The sequence below is a fragment of the Macaca nemestrina genome, chromosome 8 (genome assembly GCF_043159975.1).
Source record: "Macaca nemestrina isolate mMacNem1 chromosome 8, mMacNem.hap1, whole genome shotgun sequence".
NCBI classification, from domain to species: domain Eukaryota; kingdom Metazoa; phylum Chordata; class Mammalia; order Primates; family Cercopithecidae; genus Macaca; species Macaca nemestrina.
Window position 1 is genome coordinate 21576151 of NC_092132.1, and position 12266 is coordinate 21588416.

General features: G+C 40.2%; 1 protein-coding gene across 2 annotated transcripts in view; it reads left to right on the forward strand.

Annotated features, from left to right (window-relative positions):
- Positions 1-8577: 8577 nt before the first annotated feature.
- The window catches only part of LOC105468485 (annexin A13), a 58787-nt gene continuing 55098 nt past the window's right edge, over positions 8578-12266 (forward strand). The window contains exons 1-2 of one of the 2 annotated variants that reach the window (XM_011718683.3): positions 8578-8670; positions 10085-10207. In XM_011718683.3, the coding sequence (XP_011716985.2) occupies positions 8656-8670; positions 10085-10207 (138 nt within the window). In that variant the 5' untranslated portion in view covers positions 8578-8655. The remainder of the gene's footprint in view (positions 8671-10084; positions 10208-12266) is intronic. The other variant, XM_011718684.3, reaches the window with a different exon arrangement.

Sequence of the window (12266 nt, forward strand, 5' to 3'; positions counted from 1 at the left end):
GTTTATTAGTTCCCCAAATTAATACTTTTATAATTTCTTACGCCTGTATTTACTGCAATCTCTGAACATAAATTGTGAAGATTTCATGGACACTTACCACTTCCCCAATCAATATCCTTGTGATTTCCTATGCCTGTCTTTAATCTCTTAATCTCTTAATCCCATCATCTTCAGCTGAGGAGGATGAATGTTGCCTCAGGACCCTGTGATGATTGTGTCAACTGCACAAATTGTTTGTGGAGCATGTGTGTTTGAACAATATGAAATCTGGGCATCTTAAAAAAAGAACAGGATAACAGCAATGTTCAGGGAATAAGGGAGGTAACTTTGAACTGGCTGCCGGTGAGCTGGGTGGAACAGAGCTATATTTCTCCTCTTTCAAAAGCAAATAGGAGAAATATCGTTGAATTCTTTTTCTCAGCAAGGAACATCCCTGAGAAAGAGAATGCACCCTGAGGGTAGTCCTATGAACGGCCCCCTCATGGTGTGCAGTCTTTTATGGTCCAAGCCAAAGGGATGAAATAAGCCCCGGTCTCCTCTAGCGCTCCCAGGCTTATTAGGACGAGGAAATTCCCGCCTAATAAATTTTGGTCAGACAGGTTGTCTGCTCTCAAACCCTGTTTCCCGATAAGATGTTATCAATGACAATGCCTGCTGAAACTTCATTAGCAATTTTAATTTCACCCCATCCTGTGGTCCTGTGATCTCGCCCTGCCTCCATTTGCTTTATGATATTTTATTACCTTGTGAAGTATGTGATCTCTGTGACCCGCACCCTATTTGTGCACTTCCTCCCCTTTTGAAAATTGCTAATAAAAACTTGCTGGTTTTATGGCTTGGGGAACATCACGGATCCTGCCGACATGTGATATCTCCCCCAGACACCCAGCTTTAAATTTCTCTCTCTTGTGCTCTTTCTCTTTATTTCTCAAACCAGCCGAGACACCTAGGAAATAGAAAATAACTCACATAACCATCGGGAGCAGGTTCTCCAGATAATCCCACACTTATCGACCAATACCTGTGCATTAATGAATGAGTGCTGGGTTCTGAAATTCTGCAGTGTGGGCCTTAAGCAGTGGTTCATCTTCCCAGAGGCATTGAAAATGGAGCCCACCCGCTCCACAAACCAGCAAAGCTCACAATGACAAAGTCCACAGATGGAGCAAGTCAGAAGTGGACATTGCATGAGTGCGCGAGCAGATGTTGAATGTTGGGTACTGGCAGGTCAGCTCAAGAAGATTCACAGACGGCTGCCCTGGACGTGGAAGCTCCGAAGGGAAGGACACTTTACTCACCTTTTAGTGTCTCTAATGTCAGGTCTTAGCCTCTGGGGTACCATTTTCACCTTCTCCCATCCTCATGAACTCTCTCTCTCTCTTTTCTTTCTCTTTTGCCCTTCTGTAGTAGACATCTCTTTTTTGGCCAGCCTACAATTACATTCACCCTTCTTTTATTAAAAGCACCCCAATTTTCTCTGGTGACAATCCTTCCCCTACTCTCAGTCCACATGATTTGGGTATGATTGACTTCTCACACAGTTCTAGAGGAGGACATGAAATCTGGTCCTCACAACCTGCCCCCACCCCAACTATGGTGACAAGTTCAGAGATGGGAATGAATCCCAACGTGAGCCAGAGAATCACACCAAGTTGTGTATTCAAACTTATGGGGAAAAGAAGCTCTCATTCCTTTTCACTAGTTTTGGAATTTTTAAGGATGAATACATTGATCCGCTGGCCAACATCTTGCCTTTGAAATGTGGAATCTCTTTGAGAGGGGAGAAACAGCACTGAGAGATGGGGAGAGACAGTGGGTCTCTAAGATATATTTTGAGTAACTGGATCCAGTTATGCCTGAAGGTAGCACATTTTCCAGTTATGTGAGCCAGAAATTCAATTGTTTGCTTAAGTTGTTGTGAGTTAAGATTTCAGTCACTTGCAACCTACCTTCCTAAACCCAAAGTGTTCATAGTAAATGTAGAGATGAAGCCCAGCTGCTCTGTTTACATAGTAGAAAGCCAAGAACTGGACAGAGCGAGTGACTCTGATGTGATCACACACGTAAGTTGTAGCAGAGACCACCCTAAACCCAGGGGGCTTTGCTCTCCCAGGGCTGTGGTTTTTCTGCCACAAAACTAACATTAAATTAAGATGTGGTTTTGTTTATATGGATGTTTCATTTCCCCAACTAGAGCGTAGCATCTAAGAGGGTGGGGTGAGAGTTGTGTCCTGTATTTTTCCTATTCCCTGTAACTCTGCGTGGTGTCTTGTACATGGGAAATATACAATCAGTATTTGCTAACACACCCATGAGTTTCAGGTGGCATTTTGTTCTATGTTATTTTTATTTTTATACATACAAGATGAAATGTGTGACTTTCGCGTTTTTACTACTGGAAAAATATAGGAGTACACTTTCAGCAACTCTAATCATTTCCTGCAGATTTCAGTCTTTTCATCTTAGTCAAGCAACAACTTTTATAAAGCAGGCATTATATGAAGACACTGTGGGAATTTGTTAAGCAATAGTTGTGTTTCTGCTCTTAGAAATGTATTAACTAACGGGGAGGGGGGAGACTATGCACAAACATGACAGAAATCTTAACATTTTTGCTTTTTCTATGTGGAAGAAAGTATCTGTCCAAAAATCAACTGTAATTTTGGGGTTGTAGCTAAATTACACTACATAAATAAAATACTATGAATTCTCCCTGCAGAAAAAAAAGATCAGGCAAGTGTTCAGCATTTAGAAAATAAACATTAATGTGCTTTTGTTATTTTAATTAATATTATATGACTATAAGGGAATCTGAAATACTTGTAGTCTTAATATCATCTACTATTTTCCCCAAAGTATTTCTAAGTGGAAATTTTATTAAATGCAAGTTATGCAGCATAATGCAGTTGCTGTGATTCTCACAGCAATCAATGAGCTTTTTGCTTTCTGTTTAAGGTGTTTTGGTTTCCTAGGGCTGTCATAACAATGTGTCACAAACTGGTGGCTTAAGACAACAGAAATTTATTGTCTTACAGTTCTGGAGGAGAGAAGTTGAAAATCAAGGACCAGCCTGAGCAACATAGCAAGACCCCAGTCTTGAACTCCTGACCTCCAATGATCTGCCCCCCTCAGCCTCCCAAAATGCTGGGATTACAAGTGTGAGCCACCACGCCCAGCCAAGACCCCAGTCTCTACAGAAAAATGGTTTGGAAAATTAGCCGGGTGCGGTAATGCACGCCTGTAGTCCCAGCTACTTGTGTGGCGGAGGACTGAGGCTGGATTATCACCTAAGCCTAGCAGTTCAAGGCTGCAGTGAGCTATGACTGTACCACTGTACTCCAGCCTGGATGACCATGAGACTCTGCCTCAAAAAAAAAAACAGAGTCCAAAATCAAAGTGTTGACAGGACTGTGTTCCCTCTGAAACCTGAAGGGGAAAATTCTTTCTCTCCTCTTCCTGGCTTCTTGTGGTTGCTGGCAGTCCTTGGTATTCCCTGGCTTGCAGCTGTAGCATGCCCATCTCTGCCTCCATTGCCACATGGCCTTCTCCCTGTGTGCCTGTGTCTTCATAACGCATTTCCCTCTTCTTCTAAGGACATCCATGCAACCATTCTGTTTTTCACTTTCAGTACAGTATTCAATAAATTGCATGAGATATTCAACACTTCATTATAAAATAGGCTTTGTGTTAGATGATTTTGCCCATCTATACACTAATATAAGTGTTCTGAGCAGGTTTAAGGTAGGCTAGGCTAAGTGATGATGTTCAGTAAATTAGGTGTGTTCAATGCATTTCCAACTTAATGATATTTTCGATTTGTGATGAGTTTATCAGATGTAACCCCATCATATTGTAAGTTGAGGAGCATCCTGCAGTATAGAATCTTATCCCATCATTCTTTCTACTAACTAGCAGGCTGATGTTGGTTGAGATATGGCCATTTTTCAGGACCAGAATTTTCTAATCTATAGAATGAAGGAGTTGGTCCAAGTGATTTGTCTCTTCGGTCCCACTTGTCCATTTACACATTCTCCATCTTACATACTTTTCCAGTTGCTGCAATTAAGCTTGTAGCGTTGTAACTTCAGATTTTACAGACTTTAAGAGCTGGGAGCACCACAAAAGTTCATAAACTCTTGGTCTGCCGATAGAACCCATCAAAGAAGGAAGGTGGGAGAGGCAGAAGGTCTCCCACCTTTCAAGGGGAGTGGGGCACCATTGGCTTGAGGACTGGACAATTATTTGTTGTGTGGGACTGTCCCATGCAGTGCAGGATTTTTATTATCCCTGGGCTGGGCTCCAATCCCCACTCCACCACTCATTATGGCCACCCAAATACTCCCACACACATTGCCAACTGCCCTGTCAGTGGGCAACATCATGACTTTGAGAACCAAAATCCAAGAGATGTAAAAAGTAGATGTAGCCCAGTTGACTAGAGGAACCTATTACACAGCACCTGTTATAATTTATAATCACTGAATATTTACAACAATACAAAAAGCCCTCCCACCTGTCTTGTGCCTTCTCTTCACCCAGATCGTGTCTTCTCACTCTTCCTTCCCAGATAGCTTCCCTCCTTCTCCCCTCTGGGCCTCCAAGCATTGCATCCTTCCAGAAATGGCCTGAGGTCATAGGAATGTTCCTTCCTTCCCCACTGCTGCTGTTGCTGGTAATTATCCCAGCCAGCTTCCTAAGTACCCATCCACCTGAGGAAGGAGAAAAGGAGGGACACTAGGGATAGCGCCATCTATGTCAAATCAAAACCTGACTATGGCCAAATCTAAATAATCAATAGGTCTCTACACTGGTAGTGATGTCGAAAAGTAAAAAGACACTTCTGCCTCTCAGCTGTCTGTCTTTCACCTGGAGCCATAAACTGCATTGCTTCTTTAACTAGGCATTTCCTGTGCTCAGTAACTCAGCACTCTTGAACAGTGCTTATCTCTACAACAAGCATTGCACATCAAATTGCCCTGCCCCTCGTGACCTCTGAGACATCACTAATCAGGGGTCCCTGGGGGATGTGGTTAGTGACACAGAGTTGGGGCAGAGAGGAAGTGGCCCTGAGAAGTCTGGGCTGGCAAAAGGAGACAGTGGACAATAAAACAAAAACTCAACATTGAAGAAAAAATAATAGTAAGTGTTCGAGGCAGTGGTCATTAACCTACGTCTTCTTGTCTTCTCCTTCATTCTGCTGTCAATTCCTGGAAGAGAGTTTGTCTTGCCCACCACTGTATTTCCATACCCAGCACCCTGTGTGGTACCCAATAGTCTCCAGTCTCATTGACATCTTTTATTTTCTCCAATTCACAAAACTCTTTCCTATTTTGAGCCTTAGCACAAGTTAAGAACATCCCATTTGGAGCACTTTCTCTTTTTAAATGATGAACTCCTTTCAATTCACAGCTTCAATGTGAGCTCCTTGAAGAGCCCTATCTCCATTTAAAGCAAAGTACACACATACACACACACACATGTGTGCACACACACGGGTTAGTCTTTATTCTAGCATCCTGCTTATCTTCTCCATAGCCCATATGACAATTTATAATTATTTATTTGGGTTTTTTTTGTACAGAAACTTGACTGCAAGTTCTAGAAAGGGAAAAACCATATCCATCCTGTCTGTCTTTCTTTCCAACAATTAGCGATTCCAAGGCACTCAACAGATAATAGTTAAAAGAACAAAATAATAAATATATAAAATCAGAATTTAATAAACCTATACAAAATTTTAATTCTATGTTACATGGGAAATTAGCTTTAAATAAAAGTGGCATCTTAGACCAACACTGAAAAAGTGCATTATCTAATAACTGTCTAGGATTGACTGAATAACAAAAACTAAGCTGACTCCCTTTGATATAGTTTGGATGTTTGTCCCCTCCCTATTTCCTGTTGAAATGTAGTTCTCAATACTGGATGTTGGGCCTGGCAGGAGGTGTTGAATCATAGGGGTGGATCCCTCATGAATGGCTTGGTGCCATCCCTTTGGTGATAAGAGAGCTCTTGCTCTGTGTTCCCACATTATCTGGTTGTTGAGAAATGTGTGGCACCTCCGCACTTCCTCTCTTGCTCCTGCTCTTGCCATGTGACATACCGGTTCTCCATTGCTTTCCACCATAATTGTAAGCTCCCTGAGGCCCTCCAGAAGGAGATGCCAGCACCATGCTTCCTGTATAGCCTGCAGAACAATATGACAAAATAAAACCCCTTTTCCTTATAAATTACCCAGTCTCTGGTTCTTTCTTTATAGCCATGAAAGAACAGCCTAACACACCCTTCCTTCCTTAATCTATATCAAAATCAATTCCAAATGAATCAAAGATATAAGCCTTAAAAAATTAAGCCATTAAAAGAACTTGGAGGAACACGTATACAAGACGATTTAAGCAACTTAATGCAGAATTGGTTTTTCTAAGCAAGTCAAAGAATAAAAGATTGATATATTTGAATACATCAGAGCTAATACTTTCTTCACATATATACCCTCAAAATAAACAAAGACAAAAGATAACAAACTGGGGAAAAATAATTGTTACACTTCACAAAAGCCTAGATTTTATTATAAATAAAGTGTTTTACAAAGAAATAATGAAGATACTAATAACTCAAAAGAAAAATAAAGACCACAAACAAGCAAACCACAGAAAAAAATTACGCAAATGGCTTTAAATAAATGGGATATACAATTGCAAGGATATCAAATGAAAGAAATGTAAATGTAATAAAACACAATATTTTTACCTTTGAAGTTGGCAGAAATGAAACAGTTTGACAATATTTAGCGTTAGCCAATATGTAGGAAAAATCACACTGGTATATTCATATAGTGGGAGTGAAAATTTCATTTTTTGAAAGTAAGCCTCATGGATCAGCTGGTCTTTGAGAGTGGTCCAGCATTTTATGTCAGTGTGGAGGACCACTTGGCAACAGCTATTGGACTCTTCAGTGCACACAGTCTTTAGCCAGCAATTCTATTCTAAGATTTTATTCTACAGATAAGAAAGCATAGCAAAGATGTGTATGAAATATTCATGCAAAAGACCAAAAACAATCTAAATGACCTTCAACGGTGGACTGATGAAATAAGGTTTGGTTCATATCCATAACAGGTTACTACATAGCCACTTAAAAAGAAATGTGCCAATGTCATGTATCTCTTTAGTATATGAAATATACAACTCATGAGACCACTCTATTAAGTGAAATAAGCCAGGCACAGAGAGACCAATATCACATGTTCTCCCTTGTATGTGGGAGGTAAAAAATTTGATCACATGAAGGTACAGAGTGGATAGATGGAGAACAGAGACTGGGAAGGGTGAGTTGTGGGGGTGTGGAGAAAGAGGAGAAGTGGGTTAAAGGATACAAACACACACTAAGATGGAAGTAATAAATTCAACGTTGGATAGTAGAGTACGGTGCCTGTACTCAACAGAAATCTATGGTACTCCGGCGAACACCCTCAATATCCTGACTTGATCACTACTCATTATATACATGTAACAAAATGTCTTATGTACCCCATAAATTTGTACACATAATAAACATGTCGGCCGGGCGTGGTGGCTCATGCCTGTAATCCCAGCACTTTGGGAAACTGAGGCAGGTAGATCGTGAGGTCAGGAGATTGAGACCATCCTGGCTAACACGCTGAAACCCTGTCTCTACTAAAAATACAAAAAACTAGCCAGGCATGGTGGTGGGCGCCTGTAGTCCCAGCTACTCGGGAGGCTGAGGCAGGAGAATGGCGTGAACCCGGGAGGCAGAGCTTGCAGTGAGCTGAGATCGCGCCACTGCACTCCAGCCTGGGCGACAGAGAAAGACTCCATCTCAAAAAAAAAAAAAAAAAAGAAAAGAAAAAAGAAACATGGTGTAATACCTTCTCAGAAAAAAAAGGAAAGAAAAGAAACATGCAAGGCATGGAACAGAATACATTGTACAAACCCATTTGGCCAGGGAGAAAAGACAAGTTGGATAAAGATAAACAGAGAAGTAGGTAACTAGACAGACCGACAGTCAGACATAGCTGAATATGCATGGACCACTTCCGGAAGGACTCACAGAAAACCTCTGGGATCAGTAGGCTGACTTTTCACGGGACCTTTTTGTACTATTAAAAACAAATTTACTGTCTGCACATATTGCTTTTTAAATTCAAAACTAAGTAAAATTTTTTAAATGATCTAGTGTAATGCAATGTGGCCTTCAAAAAATTCTCTGTAATAATAATAACAATGTTAGTAAAAATAGTAAGATTTTTCTATTTGGTTAATGTTTTCATTATTAAAAGGCATACTATTTAAAATGAACACCCAGAATATGAAAGAATAACTCAATGATTCAGAAGTGAGGTAGGTTTAGTCTTTTAGGTGGGAAGAAGCTACTCAACTTTAAAAGCCTAAACTTTATTTATTAAGAAGTACATTATTTTAAAAACATGGGTACCAAGGAAACTTGGGCAGTCTAAGTTCATCTGTAGCTAGAGCCACTCCCTACCCATCCCCAAGAATGTATTCAAATTCAGTGCCAAAAGTTACTTATTAAACACAAGAGATATTATGCCCGGAGGAAAAACATTGTAAACTTTGTCTGTGGGAGGACTGATCTCTTAGTGAAATACAGAAAAACCATCTCGGAAAAAGGAAAATGGGCAATCATCATGTAAGTACTCATTGCCTTTGGGAATTGGTTTTAATTTTGGTTAGCATGTGGAGGAATTTAAACTATAAAATCATGACTGATACTTGTATACTTTGTCACTGTGATTACCCTTTAATATTGGTTTTAGCAACAGCATACCATACTTTTAAAATGTATTGAGGCGGTGGCTCACGCCTGTACTCCCAGCACTTTGGGAGGCCAAGGCCGGCGGATCATTTGAGGTCAGGAGTTTGAGACCAGCCTGGCCAACATGGTGAAACACTATCTCTACTAAAGAAACTTTTTTTAAATAAAAATTTAGCTAGGCGTGGTGGCATGTGCCTGTAGTCCCAGTTACTGAGGAGGCAGAGGCAGGAGAATCATTTGAACCTGGGAGGCGGAGGTTGCAATAAGCAGAGATTGTGCCCCGGCACTCCAGCCTGGACTACAAGAGCGAAACTCCGTCTCAAAAAAAAAGCTTTGGGAATATTTTTTTCTCTCATTGGCCAAAAATCTCTTAAGAGGGTCTAAAGAGAAGGAAGTATGTAAAATAAGGTGGTAAATAGTGCCTTGCAGAGAGCAAATGGTTAATATGTATCTGTAGAATGTATAACTAAAGCTGTTAGTTTGTAGCAAATTTGTATAAAACTTCATAAACTAAGCCCATTCAGAGTTATGTGGGAAAGATAGGTTCATGTTGCAAATACTAATAGACCAAGGTAAATACTCCTGTAAGTCCATACAACTTGGATTGAAAGGTGAAAATATTCCAGTATTATTTCTAAACATGCAGATATATGGAAGGGACTTAATACTTTAAATTTCTTTTGAAATGTTTAGGCTCCTGAATAGTGTGTCTATAAATTGTTAATGACTAAAAACTGACTAAAACACTACCTTTTGGAACCAACTACACACAAGACAGATCAGAGTTGAATCTTGAATATTTTTTACACGGAAGTATATCTAAAGCTATTCCAATACAAATCTTAATAAGGTTTTATGTACCTGCTATAACTTCCCACAGCAAGAATGATCTATTTCATGCACACTATGAGCAGAGAATAAAACTCCAAAACTTTCTGAACCCTGTTACTTTGTCTATAAGGGTTTTCCTTCGCTATATATTAAACCTGCACTCAGATGTTTACAAACTTACAAATATATTCTTAGGAAAGGCATTGTTTTTTATATCATCTACAAATAGCATTTTCATACCAGCAGAGATTATGAACGATCCATTCATTCAGTGTATCTTTCAGAGAAACTGAAGCCTACTTTTCAAATACTTGTGATAGATGCAGAGGACCCCAGGAATAACTGGACCCTGCATTCACAGCTTAGGAGGAGAATTTTGTCTTTTGAAAGTCAACCCAGGGGGCAGCTGGCCTTTAGGAGTGGACCAGCATTTTTATGTATTTTTTTTAAATCCTAGAGCCAGTCGTACACCCTCTCAGAAGGCAGTCAACAGTTGCCCAAAGGGGACACCCAACCCTCGACTGTCGTGCAGCCTCTCAGCCACCCATCAGGGAATGGAAAGCCAGAGGTCCCACAGCCTGTAAGCACTTTATTTTCCCTCCAAATCATAAGTTTGACCCCTGCTCTCTCTTGGGGCCAATATGAGCCCCCAGTGACCTGTCATGTTGGACCCTCCACCAGCCACCAGCCATCATCAGGCGTGACTTCCAAGCAGGGAAATTTTCCCTGCAAAAAGTTTGTTACTGTATTTACAGGTAACGTAAAAACGAACTCTTGTAGGGGCTTAGTTTCTGTTCCCAACAGTGTCTCATTAATAACCCCTTAAAATCAAGCACATGAGACTACACCAGGACCACTATGACATTTCAGAAAATAGTAAAGGAACTTAACATGTGCACAAGGAATGAATATACGTAAAAAGGTAAATACAAAATCTTTTTAAAGAGCAAAAAATTATCCCAGTAATGGCTTAACTTATTTGCATTAGAAAGTTACTTGAATATGTACAAACATAAAACTAGAATGCTGGTGGTTTTGAAACAACTACATAACCAAAACAAATACATAAATTAAATGATAATGTTATAAGTCAATGCTGTTTAAATGTATGTTATCAACATAGTGTAATAGACAATGTTATTTTGTTGAGATTAAATGGCTGTGCTCAACATGAAATGGTCCCAATGGCTATAATGCTGGGATTTTTTGAGTTATACTTGGTTTTTGTTTTGCTTTGGTTCGTTTTCTGAGTGTCAGCAAATCTAAAATATGGTGTGGTATGTGACTTCTGAGTTCTTTTATCATATTTCTCTATTGAACCTACTGAGACACTTTCATTTGTAAGGCTCCTTGTAAGGCCATGGGACCTTCTCTCAGCTCACACACATGGTGTTTCTATTAAATCTCCCTCTGTTCACTCTTCTTTCTTCATTAGCCTGCAATAATTGAAGTATGACTATTTGGCATATAAACAATCATAAATACAAACACAAATGCAGACATTGAAATCATGAGCCAGAACTTGGTCACCTTGATGACCTAGTGTGCTTTATGTTAATTTTTAAGTTATTATCAGCATGAAATACAAAAGACTCCTAGAAAAGTTTTTATTCCCCCAAGAATATGTCCACAGACCAGGGGCCATAGATAATTGACATCTATTATTGCAGAGCCAGTAGAATATTGGCCAGGAAATTGCATTTTTCAAGGTACTATCATCTGAAATCCTAACCAATCCTTAAATGAAAATTACTTTTGTGCTATCCTCAGTTCTTTTGCCACTATTACTTATTTTTTTGAACTGAAGACCTAGTGTTGCTAACTAACCTGTTTGGAGCAGCAGCAACCAAGACACCGGGTCATTATCATTCGCCAAATCACACAATGTTCAAAGAATTTCCTTATCCTGGAGGACATGTCCTTGTGTCCAGTGAGCTTTGCAGATAGAGTGTACAGAGAGAGAACGATCAGATCAGTGGAAAAATCTGCTTAGGTTTAGCTAGATGACTTTTCTATTGTCTGGGTTGTTTTCACAAGAATCACTATCTAGAGAAAAATACAGAAGTGAGATCAATATTAAGATTACCATGGGAGTGTGGCTAGGGAATATGGGCAGAACGACAGAGGGAGGGAGACCTCGTAGAGCCATTGATAAATGTGTAAATAATCACAAACTCAACTGGACTCATGATTTCTGGGAAATTACTTGCAAGGCTAATGAACAGGCACTAGAAAGGACTACAGCCCTGCTACTCAAAGTATGGTCCCTGGATTTGTAGCAGCATCCCCACTGCCTGGGCACTTGTTAGAAATGCAGACGCTCAGCCCACTCGGATCTGTTCATTTTAACAGACTCTTCAAGTGATTTTCAGGCACATCAAAATCTTAGAAGCACTGGACTTTGGAACGCATTCTCAAACCTGCCTGCATTGAGATCACCTGAGGAGTTCTAAATGCCACCGATGCGTGGGTCCCAGCCCTGGAGTCTGAATTAATTGGTCTGGTGGTTGTCCTGGGCATCAGGGTTTGTAAGTGCTTCCCAGGTGCCTCTAATGTGCAGCAGAGTTTGAGAAACACTGAAGTGTAGAATATGACTGATCTTACAAGAAGAGCTCTGCACACTGGGGACAAAGGCAGAT